The sequence below is a fragment of the Equus przewalskii genome, chromosome 25 (assembly GCF_037783145.1).
Source record: "Equus przewalskii isolate Varuska chromosome 25, EquPr2, whole genome shotgun sequence".
Classification (NCBI taxonomy): domain Eukaryota; kingdom Metazoa; phylum Chordata; class Mammalia; order Perissodactyla; family Equidae; genus Equus; species Equus przewalskii.
This window is the reverse complement of record NC_091855.1, coordinates 20,551,455-20,570,691: the sequence shown is the minus strand read 5'-3', so window position 1 is coordinate 20,570,691 and position 19,237 is coordinate 20,551,455. Positions and strand designations below refer to the sequence as shown.

The 19,237-nt window shown below is 45.3% G+C and overlaps 1 protein-coding gene across 3 annotated transcripts in view; it reads left to right on the top strand.

Moving 5' to 3' along the window:
• Window positions 1–19,237, top strand: part of LOC103541855 (choline/ethanolamine transporter FLVCR2-like) — a 61,784-nt gene that overhangs the window by 36,370 nt on the left and 6,177 nt on the right. For 2 of the 3 annotated variants that reach the window (XR_011532905.1, XM_008508750.2), the window contains exons 3-7: window positions 7,709–7,843; window positions 13,676–13,743; window positions 14,998–15,101; window positions 17,995–18,105; window positions 19,119–19,224. Coding sequence is in view for 2 of the 3 variants with exons in the window: in XM_008508750.2 (XP_008506972.1) it covers window positions 7,709–7,843; window positions 13,676–13,743; window positions 14,998–15,101; window positions 17,995–18,105; window positions 19,119–19,224 (524 nt within the window). In the remaining variant the exon portion in view is untranslated. The remainder of the gene's footprint in view (window positions 1–7,708; window positions 7,844–13,675; window positions 13,744–14,997; window positions 15,102–17,994; window positions 18,106–19,118; window positions 19,225–19,237) is intronic. The other variant, XM_070593652.1, reaches the window with a different exon arrangement.

Genomic DNA, 19,237 nt, shown 5'->3' with positions numbered 1-19,237 from the left:
TTGTCAGTCGTGTTGTAGGTGCACCATTTCACCCTTTGTGCCCACCCCCCAACCCTCTTTTCCCTGGTAGCCACTAATCTGTTCTCTTTGTCTACAGGTTTAACTTCCACATGTGAGTGGAGTCATACAGAGATTGTCTTTCTCTACCTGGCTTATTTCACTTAACATAATACCCTCAAGGTCCATCCATGTTGTTGTGAATGGGACGGTTTTACCCTTTTTTATGGCTGAGTAGTATTCCATTGTGTATATATACCATATCTTCTTTATCCAATCATCAGTTGATGGGCACTTAGGTTGCTTCCATGTATTGGCTATTGTAAATAATGCTGCAATAACATAGGAGTGCATGGGACTTTTGGAATTGCTGATTTCAAGTTCTTTGGCTAGATACCCAGTAGTGGGATGGCTGGGTCATATAATATTCCTATTTTTAATTTTTTGAGAAATCTCCATACTGTTTTCCATAGTGGCTACACCAATTTGCATTCCCACCAGCAGTGCATGAGGGTTCCTTTTTCTCCACAACCTCTCCAACATTTGTTACTTTTTGTTTTGGTTATTTTTGCCATTCTAATGGGTGTAAGGCGATATCTTAGTGTAGTTTTGATTTACATTTCCCTGATGATCAGTGATGATGAACATCTTTTCATGTGCCTATTGGCCATCCGAATATCTTCTTTGGAGAAATGTCTCTTCATGTCTCCTGCCCATTTTTTGGTCGGGTTGTTTGATTTTTTGTTGTTGAGTTGTGTGAATTCGTTATATATTATGGAGATTAACCCTTTGTCAGATATATGATTTGCAAATATTTTTTTCCCAGTGGGTGGGTTGTTTTTTTGTTTCAATCCTGTTTTCCCTGGCCTTGAAGGAGCTCTTTAGTCTGATGAAGTCCCATTTGTTTATTCTTTCTATTGTTTCCCTTGTCTGAGAAGACATGGTGTCTGAAAGGATCCTTTTAATACTGATGTCAAAGAGTGTACTGCCTACGTTTTCTTCTAGAAACCTTATGGTTTGAGGTCTCACCCTTAGGTCATTGATACATTTTTAGTTTATTTTGGCGGATGGTGAAAAAGAATGGTCAATTTTCATTCTTTTACATGTGGCTTTCCAATTTTCCCAGCACCATTTGTTGAAGAGACTTTCTTTTCTCCATTGTAGGCCCTCAGCTCCTTTGTCAAAGATTAGCTGTCCATAGATGTGTGGTTTTATTTCTGGGCTTTCAATTCTGTTCCATTGATCTGTGCACCTGTTTTTGTACCAGTACCATGCTGTTTTGATTACTGTAGCTTTGTAGTATGTTTTGCAGTCTGGGATTGTGATGCCTCCAGCTGTGTTCTGTTTTCTCAGGATTGCTTTAGCAATTCGGGGTCTTTTGTTGCCCCATATGAATTTTAGGATTCTTTGTTCTATTTCTGTAAAGAATGTCATTGGGATCCAGATTGGGATTGTGTTGAATCTGTAGATTGCTGTAGGAAGTGTGGACATTTTAACTAAGTTTATTCTTCCAATCCTTGTGCATGGAGTGTCTTTCCATCTCTTTATGTCATCATCAGTTTCTTTCAGGAAAGTCTTGTAGTTTTCGTTGTATGAGTCTTTCACTTCCTTAGTTAAATTCACCCCAACATATTTTATTCTTTTTGTTGTGATGATGAATGGTATTGCATTCTTGAGTTCTTTTTCTATTAGTTGTTTATTAAAGTATAGAAATACTACTGATTTATGTAAGTTGGTTTTACAAGCTGCAACTTTGCTGTAGTTGTTGATTATTTCTAGTAGTTTTCCAATGGATTCTTTGGGGTTTTCTATATATAAGATCATGTCGTCTGGAAACAGTGAGAGTTTCACTTCTTCACTCCCTATTTGGATTCGTTTTATTCCTTTCTCCTGCCTATTGCTCTGGCCAAAAGCTCCAGTACTATATTGAATAAGAGTGGTGATACAGGGTATCCTTGTCTCGTTCCTGTTCTCAGGGGGATGGCCCTCAGTGTTTGCCCATTGAGTATGGTGTTGGCTATGGGTTTGTCACATATGGCCTTTATTATGTTGAGGTAATTTCCTTCTATCCCCATTTTGTTAAGAGGTTTTTTTAATCATAAATCATTCTTGGATCTTGTCAAATGCTTTCTCTGCATCTACTGAGCTGATCATGTGGTTTTTCTTCCTCAATTTGTTGATGTGGTGTATCATGTTGATCGATTCACGGTTGTTGAACCATCCCTGTGTCCCTGGTATGAATCCCACTTGAACATGATGTATGATCCTTTTGATGAATTTCTGAATTCAGGTTGCCAAAATTTTGTTGAGAATTTTTGCATCTATGTTCATCAGTGATATTGACCTGTAGTTCTCCTTTTTCGTGGTGTCCTTGTCAGGCTTTGGTATCAGAGTGACACTGGCCTCGTAGAATGTGTTAGGAAGTGTTCCATCCTCCCTAATGTTTTGGAGTAGCTTGAAAAGTATAGGTATTAAATCCTCTCTGAAAGTTTGGTAGAATTCCCCGGAAAGCCATCTGGTCCTGGCGTTTTATTCTTTGGGATGCTTTTGATGGCTGTTTCAATCTCTTTCCTTGTGATTAGTCTGTTCAGATTGTCTGCTTCTTCTTGGCTTAGCTTTGGGAGGTTGTAGGAGTCTAAGAATTTATCCATTTCCTCTAGGTTATCTATTTTGTTGGCATATAGTTTTTCATAGTATTCTCTTACAATCCATTATATTTCTGTGGAGTCTGTTTTCATTTCTCCTCTTTCATTTCTGATTTTGTTTATTTCAGCTTTCTCTCTTTTTTTCTTTGTAAGTATGGCTAGGGGTTTGTCAATTTTATTTATCTTCTCAAAGAACCAGCTCTGTGTTTCACTGATCCTTTCTCCTGTCTTTTTTCTTTCAATAGCATTTATTTCTGCTCTGATTTTTATTATTTCTCTCCTTCTGCTGACTTTGGGCTTTGTTTGTTCTTCTTTTTCTAATTCAGTTGGGTGTAATTGGAGATTGCTTGTTTGAAATTTTTCTTGCTTGTTAAGATGTGCCTGTATTGCGATGAATTTCCCTCTTAATACAGCCTTTGCTGTATCCTAAATGAGTTGGTATGGCATGTTATCATTTTCATCTGTCTCCAGATATTTTTTGATTTCTTCTTTAATTTCTTCAATGATCTATTGCTTGTTCAATAGCATATTGTTTAGTCTCCACATCTTTGTCCCTTTCTCAGCTTTTTTCTTGTAATTAATTTCTAGCTGTATAGCATTATGATCGGAGAGGATGCTTGTTATTATTTGAATTTTTTAATTTGTAGAGGCATGCCTTGTTTCCCAACATATGGTCTATCCTTGAGAATGTTCCGTGTGCATTTGAGAAAAATGTGTATTCTGCTGTTTTTGGATGGAGTTTCTATATATGTCTATTAAGTCCAAGTGTTTTAGCTTTTTGTTTAATTCCAGTCTTTCCTTGTTGATTTTCTGTCTAGATGATCTGTCCAATGATGTGAGTGGGGAATTGAGGTTACCTACTATTATTGTGTCATTTTTTATATCTTCTCTTAGGTTTGTTAATAGTTGTTTTATGAACTTTGGTGCTCCTGTGTTGGGTGCATAGATATTTATGTTATTTCTTCTTGATGTAGTGTCCCTTTGATCATTATATATTCCCCCTCTTTGTCTCTCTTTACCTGCCTTATCTTGAAATTTGCTATGTCTGATATAACTCTTGTGACACCTGCTTTCTTTTGTTTGCCATTAGCTTGGAGTATCCTCTTCCACCCCTTCACTCTGAGCCTGTATTTGTCATTGGAGCTGAGGTGTGTTTCATGGAGGCAACAAATTGTTGGATCTTGTTCTTTAATCCATCTTGCCACTCTGTATCTTTTTATTTGAGAGTTAAATCCATTTACATTGACGGTGATTATTGATGTATGAGGGCTTAATGCTGCCATCCTATCACTCGCTTTCTGGTTTTCCTGCATTTCCTTTGTTTCTCGTCCTGTGTGTTTTGGTCTACCCATTGATTTCTGCAGTTTCTTATGCTGTGTTTCTCAGGTTTTTTTCCTTATTTATTTTTTGTGTCTCTGTTCTGCTTTTTAGTTCAGCAGCTACCCTGAAGTTTGTATTCAGAATCTTGTGCATAACATAGTCCATTTTCCAATGACCTCTTATTTTGTTAGTCTACACTGATTCAGTCCCTTTCCTCCTCCCCTCCTAAGTTATTATTTTCATATCTTATTCCAACTTGTGTTGTGAGTTGGTGGTTAAAGTGACAAGATTGTCTTTGTTTTTGGTGTTTTCCTTCCCTCTAGCTTAATGCTATAGTTGAATATTTGTTATCATATTCTGATTCTATCTGTCTCTTTACTCTGTATTTTGTGACCCCTTTCTCCCTTTTTATCTTTTTTCAGGTATGAAGGCCTTCTTGAGGATTTATTGTAGGGGGGATGTCATGGCTACGAAGTCTCTTAGCTTTTGTTTGTTTGGGAAAGATTTAATTTCTCCCTCATATCTGAAGAATATTTTTGCTGGATAGAGTATTCTTGGCTGAAGATTTTTATCCTTTAAAGTTTTGAGTATGTCATTCCATTCTCTCTTAGCTTGTATGGTTTCTGCAGAGAAATCTGCTGAATGTCTGATAGGGGTTCCTTTGTAGGTTATTTTCTTCTGCCTTGCTGCCCTGAGTATTCTTTCTGTGTCGTTCACTTTTGCCAGTTTTACTACTATATGCCTTGCAGTAGGTCTTTTTACATTGACAAATCTAGGAGATCTGAAAACTTCCTCCACACACATTTCTCTCTCAGTCCCTAGACATGGGAAATTCTCTGCTATTATTTCTTTGAGCATGCTTTCTGCTCCATTCTCCTTCTCTTCCCCTTCTTGGATACCTATATTTCTTATGTTGCATTTCCTCATTGAGTCAGATATTTCTCGGAGACTTTCTTCATTTCTTTTTAGTCTCAGTTCTCTCCTCCTTTGTCTGGAGTCATTCAAGATGTCCGTCTTCGATTATGCTGATTCGCTCCTCCATGGTGTCCACACGAGCATTCAGGGAATCCACGTTTTCTTTTATCTCTTCTGTTGTGTCTTTTGTCTCTAGTATTTCTGATGGGTTCTTCTTTATAGTTTCAATCTCTTTTGTGAAGTAGCTCCTGAACTCATTGAATTGTTTCTCTATATTCTCTTTTACCTTATTGAGTTTTTTGATGATAGCTATTCTGAATTCATTATTGCTTAGTTTACTTATTTCTGAGTCCTCAGGACATAATTCTGGACACTTATTGTTTTTCCTCTGGTCTGGAGCTTTGAGGAACTGTTTGATGCTGGAAGTACGGGTTTTGCCCATTGTGATATTATTTGGTTGCAGTTACAGCCTATCACCACTAGACGGGGGTCGAGAGGCACATATTCTGAGCCCTCGACCTACAGTCATGACGGCGTGGCACAGGGCGGGGTGCTTTTTCTTTTGCGTGCAGACCCCGTTCCGGTCAGCTCTGGCTGTCTGGCCTCCTGGGGTCTTGGCTTGATGAGGTCACCCCACGTGAAAGCTTTCACCCAATTAGAGGGCTTCCATCTAGGATCCAAGGGTGCTAGGGAGTCCTGGGTGATCCTGTGGATGCACAACCCTTCCCCCACTCTTTGCCTTACAGAGCCTCCCACGCAAACGATCCCAGTCATTAGGGGAGGGAGTCAAGTTCTCTCTGACCTGGGTCCAGCTCCTCTGAGAGGGGCTGCAGCCTCTCCACTCTCTGTCGTTTGGCTGCTGTGACTCTCTGAGGATTCCTGTGCTATTAGGATATTTTCTGTTGGAATATGGTTGCTCCTTTTTGTTGTATGTTGGAGGGGAGAGAGTCCTGGGCAAGCTCACTCTGCCATGATGCCAGAAAGATGGGATCACGTATTTTTAATGATTTTTAAAAAATTATAAAAGAGTAATGTATCCTCATTATGGAAGAATCCAGAAAATACAAAAAAGAATGCCCATTAATTTAGCCTTGTACCAGTTAATCCCAACCACGAACGTCAGACAACTACTATTAATTTTTTATGCATGTACATTTAATCATTGAGATACTTGGTGAATTTTATCTTCTTTCATCATCTGAGTGATATTACATGGGCTCTGATAAATTCAGAAACAGCACAGTAGAGGTTTTCATTTTCAGTTAGTCACTCATCTTTAAAGCTTAACCAGCTTTCCTCCTAACATCTGATAGTTCCACCACCCACGTTAAAGGTGTCGGTCCTTCCTAGTGGCCTCACCTCCAGAGTCAGTTTTACAATCTGTACCTCATTCCACTGTTTTCACTGTGTCCTTCCTTCCCCAGTGTCCAAGCTGAGGAAGGGCTGTCTGATGGCCCAAGGCTGGCAGATATCTTGGACAGAGGACTTGGTGTCCTGGAAGGCTGAGAAGCTGTGGAGCCATGGATGAGAGCAGGAAAGAACAATCCGGCCAGGGACCCTCACTCAGCCAGACTTTAAGTTTCAAACTATGATGTTCCCACCTGCAAATTCTCATGTTTGTAGCTGGTGAGGGCCTGGTCCTTTGCAGCTGAAATCTGGGCGATAGGACACTGCTACATTTTGTCATGTTATTATCAAGCACAGATAGTAGCTCATTGAGGAAAGAACTGAGAAATCTTATCTGAATTCTGTTTTGTGGTTGCCAAGTCCTTGAGCAAACACCTGCTGTTGCAGAGATAAATAACCTCTTGCCTTGCTTTGATTCCCCTGATGGAAGGGGAGGTGAACAGGCAAGACAATGGATGAGGGGTTCCCAATGGTGGGAAGTCATACAGGGCTATTTCCAGAGAAGGAAGAAGGCAGGCTCTGAAGTCAGTGCTGGAGGGTTTTCTGGGAGAGGCGCCCTATGATCTTCAAGAGAGTAAACCTCATTTCCAGAGCTTCCTCTTACTGGAAACAGCCTACTGACCTTTGAGGAGTGTTCTCATGGAGTGTGGAGGAGGCCATGTGGTACTTGCTTTGACACAGTTTGAGGACCATTTTAGCCAAACAACTGGGTAAACGGATCTACCCCCCAGAGAACTGAATGACAATCAGTGCACACAAATGGATTGTCCCAGTTGCACTGAAAATAGAATATAAAATGAATGGTTTTCCGTGTCCCCCTCAGTCCTTCGTATCTGAGTGGCTACTCCTGCAGGAGCATGTGTTAATCCTCTTGTCTCTTTGGGAAGCAGGTGTCTGACTCAGACTTTGAGAAACTAGGAAAGGAGGTGAGTTTTTCCAGTAGAAGAAGCTCCTTTCATTTCTTCAGGGAATATGTACCGGCTGCCCTGTGCCAGGCTCTGTCTAATCGTGAGCAACACAGTCCCTCCCCCTCGAGAGGAGCTCTGGTGCTCAGCCAGTAACTGGGCTCACTAATTCCAAAGCTCAGCCCTCACTGCCTTTCCATCCTTACGTTTCTACTGCATGTTCTCAGGGCTCTGTGCTGTGTTCTTTGCTGGTTGTTATGGGACTCCTTGATCCTTGAACATTCTCTGGGAGGCCCAGTGATGGCAGCCATTCAGAGGCCATTAAGGAAAAGCAATCAAAGAACTGCTTAGTCAGCCACAGACAGAGAGACGCAGCTTCAAGAGAGGGGCTGTAAAGGAGCTAGTTGAAGAATTACTATTTCCTCTTGGAGTCTGGGGTCCTCCTCAGATGAGGGAGCCAGCTCCACAGGGATGGGACCACAGGGATTTGAAGTGATCTCTCTGTCTCTTTCCTTACAGTATTCAAGGAGAAGCCTATCAATCCCCCCAACAGAGCCCAGTCCCAGAACCCTGCCTTGACGTTCTCTGATGCTTTATCCTCTGTCATCCGGCTCTTCAAAAACCTCAACTTTGTGCTGCTCGTCATCTCCTATGGTAAGGTGCAGGTGTCTAGGAGTGTCCTTGAACAGGGAATATGGCACAAGAGGCCTGATGTGTCTGTGCGTCTTACTCTTTCCAAATCTGAAATGTATATAAAACATCATTGTTTGGGGTCAACCAGAAGAGCTGGCTGTGCCTCAGGCCCTTTGCATGTTCTTAAAGTTCACCTAGAATACCATTCTTTCCCATGTCAGGTTGTCTGACAAATGCATACTCATCCATCAAGTCTCATCTCAGTGTCACTGCTATAAAGCAGTATTAGGTGACCTTTCCTCTTTTATTATGCTGTTCCTGGTATGTCTTAACACTTAGAATTTCTTAAAAAGTGTTTCCAGCTCTGTCTTCCAACTAGACTGTGAACTCCCTGAGAGCAGAGGTTTACATCTTTTCATCATTGTAGTTCCTCAGCAGTGCCCAGCCTGGTGTGGCTACTCCACCAGTCATTGAATGAGTGAGGGATTGAATGCATACATGAGTCTTGCCAAATGAACCACTCCCCAACCAATCCTCTTTCAGCTTGTAACATTGACTCCTTTTTTACCTGAATGCAAACAACATTCCTCTTTCATTTCATTTTCTTGGCTTTTGGTAAGATAAATTTGAATACAAAATAAATAGCAGCAACAGCAACAAATCCTGGGGAGGAAAGAGAATCTCATTTCCAGAGTTGACATAGTATTTAAAATGTCATTTTCAACACAAAACTATGGGACGTGCAAAGAAACAGGAAAGCATTGCCCATACTCGCATGATAGAAAGTGTCCCTGAGGAAGCCCAGACGTTGGACATAATAGACAAAGACTGTAAATCAACTGCTGTAAATATAGTCAAAGAGCTAAAGGAAACCATGTCTAGAGAATGAACGAAAGTAGAGAATGATGTCACACCAAATGGAGAGTATCAATAAAGATGGAAATACAAAAGAACCAAATCGAAATTCTGGAGTTGAAAACACAGTAACTGAAATGAAAAATTCACTAGAAGGCTCACCATCAGATTTGAGCTGGCAGAAGAAAGAATCAGTGACCTTGAAGATAAGTTGAATGAAACTATCCTGTGTGAGGAACAGAAAGACAAAAAGAATGAAGAAAATAAGCAGAGCCTCAGAGACCTGTGGGAAACCATCAAGCATACAGCATATGCATAATGGGAGTCCCAGAAGGAGAGGAGAAAGACAAAGGGGTGGAAGTAAAACATAGTTTAAGTTGAGATAGTGCTAAACTAGAAAAGCAGTTCACTTCTGAGTCTCTGGAAGCATTTGACTCTATTGTGTATAGATAGGATTTCTTAACATTCTTCTCCAAGGCCTAGGATTACCCCAGTGAGAGGGAGTTAAGCTAACCTAGGTGTTTAGACACATTGCAGAAAACCACAAGCCTTATTTCCATGGTAGAGAATTGGACTTGGTGACAGGGCTCTTTCCTATAAGGAAATGATTCTAAAGCTTGATCATAGATTTGAAAAACATTTTATTGAGCCATTATCATGTGTCAGGCACCATGTGTAGTGCTTACATGTGTTATCTCTTTTAATCTTCAAAACAGACCCAGGACTTAGGTCCTTAACTGTATTGCATTTTATACCTGTGGAAGCAGGCTCTGGTTTAGTTCCTTGCCCACAGTTGGACAGCTAGCGAGCAACAGAGCTTGGATATAAACCTCTGTCTGTCTGATGCCAAACCCATCTTCCTGACCACTGCGCCTTTTGCCTTTCCATGCAGATGGGAGCCTCTTGGAGACACAGTTGGCGCTCTTTTCTTAGTGTGCTTGCTTGAGTGGTCTTTGGGTCAACCTAGGGGAGTATGTCCTTCCTCAGATTCAGTCCTCCAGACCAGTTGCAGGGGGTTGCTTTCTTCTAAGTTGTAGGTCAAGAGTTCTAGGGTTTTGGAAGCAGGACCCACCTACATTGACCAGCCATCTTTGGGATTTGGGGATGGTGGGGTCTCAGCCTTAGTGTGTCTCTCTCTATGGTTTACAGACCATGTAAAAGCAGTGTCTGGCACTCAGTGCACCTCAGAATCTCTACTTTCTTCTCCCACTGTCTTTGCTCCAAATTAAAACAACAACAAAAAACCCTCTATAAATTCAGCAAGAGACTGAGAAACCCCACAGAGATCCCCCAACAAACCCTATAGTTTCCAATGAGGCTGCGAAGAGGGAAATGGTTCATACTTTTTATATTGTGCATATGATGTTCATATTTTCCTTTGAATTATGTGCACTTAAGAGCCTGTAGCTGGGAATCAAGCAGATGATAGCATTTTACAGGCACATTTGCTGGATGGGAATGGACATCTTGGAGCAAGAGACTTGAATGCTGGACCGGTGAGTTCAGAGTTGGCACATAAGGAGTGGGAGGTCTGAGTTTTGGTGTTAGCCCTGCCAATCACTGAGCATACCACCTTCAGCCCTCCTGTGCCCATCCTCTAATTACCTTCCCTGAGAAAATGGTAATAACATTTGGTTCTCATAGGAGTGCTCTGAATGGAAATGAAAGCTTTTAAAGCACTTGCAAATAAAGACACTGTGGGCATCCACCTTGCTGTTGTGTTGAAAAACTGATGATTTCTTAGGTTCTTTTGTTGGTCTGAAGTAGATTTCACCAAGTAAGGAGTAGCTCTCACTGAGCTGGTGGGATGTCCAGTATTGCATTCGTAGTGGCTTCTCCAAGCTGCTGAGTCAGCTGCCCAGAGCTGAGGTGCAGTGATACAGCAAGGCTTCGGAGGAATTCCAGGTTCTGCGTGTGGCTGGCTTTTCCCTATAGGCTTCTGGCCACACACTGAGAGTTAGGTTTGAGAGAGAAAATAAGGGCCATCCAGCTAAATTTGAATTTGAGAAAACAATAAATTCTTTTTAGTATAAATGTGTCCCATACAATATTGGGCATATTTATGCTAAAGTATTATTCATTTATCTGAAATTTAAATTTATCCAGATGTGCTGTTTGTTTTTATTTTTTCCTAAATCTGGCAGCCCAGCTTGGAGGGGAGGTGCAGAGGTTGGGTTTGTGCTGGATGTTGCAGCAATATCACAGGAACAAGGAACTGCCTCCTCCTCTAGTAAAATACCTCCCCTCCTCCAAGTTTGGTGACGCAGGAAGATGCAGGCTGGAGCCACATTCTCCTCGGGTCTACCAGAGGGTGGGGGAGGGCAGAGCCTGTGATGTGTCTGAGCAGTGGGGCGCCGTGAAGAAAAGAGCCTTTCTTTGGCTGCCTTCTCCTTGTGTCTCTAGGTCTTGCTTCCCCACGGCCTCCGTTATGTCTTGTCAGCAGAGGTGTAACAACTGCCATGTTGAAAAGAATCATTGAAAAGTCACCTCCTCTAGAGAATGTCCTCAAAGGCAATACTTTCCCATGTCATCCCGCAGCCTTGCCTCCAGCTGTGCTTCTGAATCGTCTTCCAGTGTTGGTCATCGGGAGTCATGAGGACACCTTTCCTTGGGGCTCTCAAAGGCCTTCCCACTGCCCCACCCACATGGGCCTAGGGAGGGGGCTTTGGGCCCCTTCTGAGATCCTGGCTTCAGAGTGGGTATAGAATCCTCTGGATTCCCTGGAGCTTTGCTGAGGTCTGGCTGGCCCTTTGAAACAAGAGTTCACTACAAGTTCAGGAAGGATGGAAGGGAAATGAACACGGAGTAACCAGGACCCAGAGATAGGATCTGGGATCAGTGTTTCCCAAGCTTCCTGATGACAGAACCCCCCTGGGGTGCTTGGCTGAATGTGTGCATAGATGTCCCTGTGTCTCCTGCAAATTCAAATTCAGAAAGTCTGAGTTGTGGTCTGGGAATCAGCTTTTAACAAGCATTCCAGGCGATTCTGGTGGGCGGCGGGGTTGAGAGCTTCTAAAGCAGGTGTGTTATGGATCTTCTTCACGGTCTTGAAGCCCCTTCCATCCCAGCTGCCTCCATGGTAACCCCAGCACTTGAGGGGCCTTGCCTGATATTCCCAAGGCCATTTATTCCAAACTCCAGTGAGTTTAATAAATAACTAGGCTTTTTGTTGTTGTTTTTAAAATGCAGATTCCTAGCCCCATTCCGGAAGAATCAGATTAGTAGATGGAGTCCAGGTGTCTGCATTTTTAAGCTCTAAATCCTTCTAATGCCAGTGTTCTCTGGGCCACTGTTTAAACAGACTGGTCTTCACAAAGGGGAGAAACTCAGAGTGATGACATGTCCTTCCTACCTTCCTAAAGCCTGTCTCCTCAGTGACCGACTCTTCTCCCGGTGATGGATACCAGGATGACCAGGCCTTTCAGGGGAATCACATTTTCTCCCAGGAGTACGGCCCTGACCCGGCAGGCTTGCCTTGCTGGGGACAGTCACACCCGAATACAACACAGTGGTCTGTCTTCCTGTGAGAGGGGCTCACACACAGGGTGGAGCACGCGTTAATTCCTGCCCTTCAGTGTGGACGCCGAGCCCCCTGATTTGGGCAGTGGGGTGGATTTGTGCTGTTTAACCATGTCTGGTGAACTTTGACAATATGGGAGGGATATCTAGATTACAGATTGATTCAGAAACCATACAGAAGCTCCTAATTCCTCTAGGGTTGGACTGTAGAAACAACTGAAAAGGATTGTAGCCTTCCAGGGTGAGTCCCTGCTGGAGACCCTGGAAACTATGCCACGGAGGCATTACGAGCAACAGTAGCTCCTGTGAGGTGTTGAACCAGGGTTGCCATATCTCCCTCCCGTGCACGTGAGCCATCACCCTGGGGGCCAAAGAGAATAGCTTCTGGCTGGCTCCGTGGCCTGGGGCTCTATGGACCGGTTCCATTGAAGAGGAACTCCTGAGGCTGCCCTGCCCACGGGCTGCCTTCCACCCGTCTAAGTGGTTCTAAGGTCAAGTGTGCCAGTGGTAGTCTTGGGAGCCTCCAAATTTAGGAAGACCCTTGGTGGGTATTTCTGAGTGACCTCTATATTTGTTTTTAAACTGTGTGACCATTTTTCTCATCTAGAAAATGGGGATGATATTATTACCTACCATCTAGGGTTGTTATGAGGCTTGTAAGGTGCTTAGAACAGTGTCTAGTACATAAGTATGTGCTGCTGCCATCATCATCATCATCATCATCATCATCATCATCATCATCACCACCACCCCCGTTATTATGAAGGGAGGGCCGGAGCCCCTTTCTCCTTAGGGTCAGTTCCAGTCTGATCTTAGTTACTAACTCACTGTATGACTTTGGACAAATGGCCTCATTCTCTAAGGACATGGATTCTTACAGCATATTCTAGGTGCTCCATTTATTTGTTGAATGAGTCGATGAATTAGGAGAGTCCACTAAATGCTCTTTAAGGTCCATTCTGGTTTCAAATATAAGATTTTGTGTGACATTGAATCTGAGAAGAAAGTTGAAATTGGGATGGGGAAAGAGGTGAGAAGCCACCTGTGGAGGGAGTGGTGTCAGGGGTCAGAGGTCTGGAGCAGTCTGGAGAGGGCAAAGGTCATCAGGAGGAAGTGGAAGGTGCCAGTAATTCCACTGACCCCATAGGCCTAGCCAACACTTAAGAGGAATGTAGACGGTTCTGACTTGGAAGTCATAGTTTCCAGAGCCTGTGTTTCCAGGGCAGAGTTAAAGGGATCAAGGGCAATGGTCTGCAGCCAAGGAAAGTTTCAAACAGTTACTTTTGGTTGTTTTGGAGTATTTCTTTGAGAAATACTGCAGGTAGCCTCATACACTCTGGCTTTTTCTTCTCTGAGGACACCACTCACCGTGGCAACGAGGATGAGCATTTCTACCGTCCCTGAGTACTCGGGGGAGAAGTTAGCAATGGCCCCAGTGGAAGGCTGACCCTAATGCTCTGTTTCTCCCTCCCTCCTTAGGTCTGAATGTTGGTGCTTTTTATTCCCTGTCCACTCTGCTGAATCGCATGGTGATCTTACACTACCCGGTAAGGGAGTTCCCTAAGCAAGCTACACGTTGGAATGAGACTTCTGTGTGTGTCTTGGCCAGAGCTGGGGCAGCAGTTAATTCTTGGTTCTCCATAGTTCGTGGCGGTGTGGTATGGCGGTGTATGCTTATGTGATTTGGAGGGAGGTGGCCCTGGGTTTCAACCCCAGCTTTGGTGGTACTAACCTGTGTGACAAGCTAGTTAGCCTCTCTGGGCTCTCATTCTCTTTTCTGTGAAAGAAGTATAATTACTTCCTGAAAGATTATTTGTAGGATTAGAAGGTAAATAATATCGTGTGTGTGTATATATATGTATTCATATCTAGTATTTATAGGTGAAGCACAGAGCACGGTGCCTGGTGACACATGAGGTAAACATATAGACATATAGAATCACATAGGAAATATTTAATCTGTAAAATATTAGCAAGGTTTAATTTGAGCTCTTAGTTGATCAACTGAACACACTTTCTAAATGTTTCCAGCATCAGTGAGGGCTGGACACTGGGAGTGGGATTCCGAGTGTCCTGGAGTCAGGAATCCTGGGCTCAGCCCTCTTTTGAAAGGATGAGGGTCTCCCACTTTGGGAGGTGGTGGCCACTGTGGCTAAGCGTTCCAGAGTTGGCGTTTGACAGGTTTGAGTTCAAATCCCAGCTGTGTACTTAATGAATGCCTCATGACCTTGAGCTGGCAGGTTAATCCCACTGTGCCTCAGTTTCCTCATGAGTAAAATGGGGAATATTGTTTTCTAACCTTATGGTGGGGAATTATGAGAGTTAATGAGATGATGGTGTAAAGTCCTCAGCACAGCGTCTGCCTTATAATAAGCGCTCAAAAATGTGTACCTGTTCTCTTCCTCCTCCTTTGGCCCTGATAGCTCAAAACCTAAGGATGGAATGTTTGGATATACATATTTTAGTTTCCCCATCTGTGAAATGGGAATAATGAGAAGTCAAAGGGTTGCTGTGGGATTAAATTTTTTAAAAAATCTACCCAAAAGTTGTTCCAAGGACAGAATTGGGTCCCCCAGCATCCAGCATCACGCACACACTCCGGGTATGTTATGTTGGGAGGAACAACCATTCTAGGACTCTCTCCCCACTGCAGCTTCCTACAGACCACCTTCCTGGTACTTTCTGAGAACTGGCTCTAATGGAGCCTGAGTTGCCTGCCTTTGCCCCTTGGCCATGGTGACTGTGCCCTGTCCAGTGTCTTGTCCCCTCACTGAGTGCTCACTGGGGCTGTGGTTTCCCAGGGGGAAGAAGTGAACGTTGGAGGAATCGGCCTGACCATCATCATTGCAGGAATGCTCGGGACTGTTATCCCAGTCATCTGGCTGGATAAGACCAAAACCTACAAGTAAGTGACTTCCTCCTGGACTGTGAACTGGGGACCCATGTTCTGAAGTGACACATTCGTTAGCAACACGGCTCTAAAGGTTTGAGTGGTCAAGCAGGCAGCTGAAATTTATCTTCTCCGAGCCTCAGTTTCCCCATTTATAAAATAAGGGAAACAATACCCGCCCCATGGGGATCTTAGGAAGACTGGAGGTGGAGGACATGAGGCCAAGCACAGCACCTTCCCCAGTCCCAGCCCCTAAGTAGCTTGTGGAAGGTGCAGATGAGGGAGAAACGAAAATGAATGTGGAAAAATGGCAGCAGTTGGGAAGTTTGTGGAAACCCCAAAGAGCAGAGTGGGGAGGTGACTCCACTGCCCTGTGCTCATGGCTCCCTCTTGGACCCCATGGGTCAGCAAAGATGCTCTGTGCTTCCTCCAGTTTGCAGTGTATTATCTTGCAGTTGCTTACACCTCATTGGTAAATGTTGTGATGTGCTTTGGGCCTGAATGCCCAACACCCACTGAGATTTTAGTGTACGCCAGGCTATCCAGGATGCTTGTTAGAAATACAGCTTCCTGGGCCCACTTCAGTTCAGTAGGAGAATCTGCATTTGTAAAAAGCAATCCCAGGGTCTGAATTCACTAGTCAGCCTTGGAGAAAAGGCTCTGGAAAACAGAGGCCTGACATCCTTCTCTTCTTGTTGCTTCTTTCCGGTGCCCTGCATGCAGTGGGTGCTCAATTAATGCTGGCCAGCAGGGTAGCTGTCAGGGTTGTCCTGCCCTGCGGCACGGTGGTCCTCTGGGCTGCTTTGTCAAGGCCTCCAAAGTTCCCAGTGTCTGGGGGCGACAGACAGTAGCAGACCTGTTCTCTCCACACAAACCCGCTTCTGTGAGGCTGTGGTCAGACCAGGTCTCAATCTGGCCACCCTAGTCAAAGGCCCATTGAGGCCATCCCTGGGGATGTGGCCACCTGGCTGAACACGACAAGGAGCCTGGCTTGGCTTAAGTACTGCTGGTGGCGCTTGGCTGCCGTCTCGTCTATGCCATCTGTCAATTGCTTGCTCACAGCCAGACACGAGAGCCATGAGGCCTGGCCACCCCCAAGCCAGGGAACAGCAGGGTCCCTTTTTCCAGGGCTTGCCCTGTGGCAGGAGAAGGGAGGGATTGGAATGTTGGCTTGGCTGGGACGTGGGCAGCCAGGTGATTCAGACGAACTGGAGACTACAATGGAAGGGCTGGGGAGGACACCTCAGAACCTAAGTGTCACCAGTTCCTGGTGTCCCCTGATGTCCCACTCCTGCAGGCAGCACTACTATGCAGGCAGAGAAAGGAGGCGAGAGCTCTGTGATCTGGTCATTTCGGTGACAGTTCCCCCCTCCCTAAGGCTCCCAGATTTGTTCTGTTTGGTTTGGAGGCCGGAAATTGGGTGTCAGGTCCCTTGATCTCAGGCTGGCACTACCCATAGTTTTTCTAGATGGGTGGTGCTTTGAGTTGAAGCTATGACCAAACAAATATGGCAAACATCAGCTTGTGGGGTCAGCGAGAGAGCCTGGTGTCCATGAAGGTGCATTCTGCAGGGTGGGGGATGGGAAAGCTCCTCTACCCTCAGCAGCTCTGAGCACGGGGTGGGAGGGGCCTCCTTCAGAGGCTCTGGCCTTAAGCTTTTCCAAAGATGCCACCACACAGTGCATTAGGTTTCCTGGGTGCCATGGCGGAAAGAGTGCAGGGTTCCAATCCCAGCTCTGCATTTACTCAACAGGTGTCTTGGGCAAACAACTTAACTGGCTGAGCCTCAGTTTCCTCATTTGTAAAACTAGGGATAGTCATGCATTTCTTGCCCAGCTTTTGTGAGGGTTGAGTGAAATAATAAATGCCTGTGAAGTGCTTCGCAGAATTCCTGGCATCCGATAAATGCAGTATCAGTAGGACATAGCCTCAGCCCGCATTGGTGGCACCCCCGCCGTGTTTCTGGCTCCAGCGGAGACCAGTGAAGGCCGTCAGCTTTCGTTGTTGGAGTCCTGATGTGCGAGGCGGGAGGGCGGAGGGCTGTGCAGAGCCGGGCCCTGCAGTGAGTGGGGCAGGGAGAGGAACGCAGGTCCCGCGGCAGAGTCAGGGCCCAGCAGAGTCCTGAGCGCACAGCACGGGAGGAGACACGTGTGGAGGGCACAATCAGGGTGAGGCCAAAACTGAAACCAGCACTTTGTTGATGGTCCTTCCCAGGGGACAGACACAGGGAGATGTCACAGGGAGTGGGCAGAGCCTTCTCACTTTTGCTTTGGAGTCAAGCACTAGTTCAGGGCTGGAGAATGTTCTCTCTCAGTCCCGCTGTCTGGAGCGGAGTGGTTCCGACTCAGCAGGAAGAGCTGTGCTGCACCTGTGCACGTGGCAACAGGAAGAACTTAGAGAAGACAGAGAGAACCTAATGACACTGCCCAGCATTGTCATGGGGTCATGGGGACAGCAGACGAGCAGAATCAGATGGCTTCTGGGGTAGTTCTGCACGCCACTGCCACCTGGCGAGAGCTCATGTTGGTCCTGTTTGGTTTTTTGGTGCAGGACGAGACAAGGAAGGGCTGTACCCTTACTGCTTGTGGGTAGAAGGACGAGTCAAGGTGCTGCTTGATGTCATTGAGAGGGTTCTGCAGGAGGACACACATGCAGCAGACGGCTTCATGCTTCCTGGTCTCACCCTTTGTAGCACTGACCACAGTGTACTTCAGGAATTATTTGTGTGATCATTGGTTCAGTGTCCATCAATCTCTTTGACAGAAAGTTCTATGAGAGCAGATGTCCCAGCACACAGCAGACGGCTTGACACACAGCAGGGGCCCAATAGATACTTGTAGAATGAATGAATGAATGATCCTGTTAAAGTCAGAAGTGTATGACTCAACCTCTTTGCCTTTGCTTGTAGGGAGACAACCCTAGTGGTCTATATCATGACTCTGGTGGGCATGGTGGTGTACACATTCACCTTGGATCTGGGACACCTGTGGGTAGTGTTCATCACCGCTGGCACAATGGGGTAAGTTTCACCTCTAAGCTGTTTACCTGGAAAGCACCATCCCATGGCTCCTCAAGCTGGTGACATCCTAGGAAGCAATATTGATCCCTTTGCTGCCTTCTCACTCACCTCTGGGGGTGTGGAAATGGTGCCCAGATGTCTTGTTTACTTGCAGCACTTCAAAAGGTCACCTCGGGCTCCCAGGCCCATCCCTGCTGTGGAATGGAGTGTGTCCTTCACAGACATCTGGGAGGCTAGGACATGTTCAGAGGCTTTTTCAGTTCTGCCTGGGACAACATGGGGTCACAGAAAGTACACAGAGCTGAGCATCAGAAAGTCTGGGTCCTGGTGTCAGCTGTGTTGCTGACTATCTATTAGAGCACAGGCCCATCACTTAACCACTGTGGGCCTCCGTTTCCTCATCTGTAAATGATGAGTGGCCTGCCTGAAGAGGGGCCTGCTCAGCTTTACCTCCCATCATTTTCCTGTAGGCAGTTCATGAGTATGTATGTTTGTGTGTGTGTGAGAAGGAGAGATTCAGAGAGAGAGACGACAGACAGACACTGAGTCCTTCTCAGCTAGCAGCTCCGTGGAGGGAAATAAGGAGGACTCTGAGCTCCCCATTCCAGGTCTCTGAGGGTCATGGAGAAGCTGTTCAATATCCAGGAACTTCCCATTCCCAGCATCGGGCCTGTGTACCCAGGACACAGAATTTCTTAGCTGAGGGCTGAACACTCCAGGCATCCCCAGCCCTTCTGTAAATGCTGACTCTGCCTGTAATTGATGGCTAGACAGAGAAGAAGCAGGGGACCCCTAGAGGCCCCCTGAGCACAAAGCCTCCATATGAACTTCCTCCTGGCCTCCAGGGGTCTCTCTTACTTGGTATGGCCACCTGGGGGATGGCCTGATCTGTTCAAGGCATGTCTTGATGGGAAGAAACAAACAGAAAAAGGAGTTCTAAGGGAGGAGGCAGGCTGCCCATCCTGCTTTGCCTGAACATTTCCATCACCTTGTTTCTGTGATCTGGCCTTCAGCTTCTTTATGACTGGCTATATCCCACTGGGATTTGAGTTTGCTGTGGAGCTGACGTACCCAGAACCAGAAGCCTTGTCAGCTGGCCTCCTCAACGTGTGCCCACAGGTACGGGTCTTAT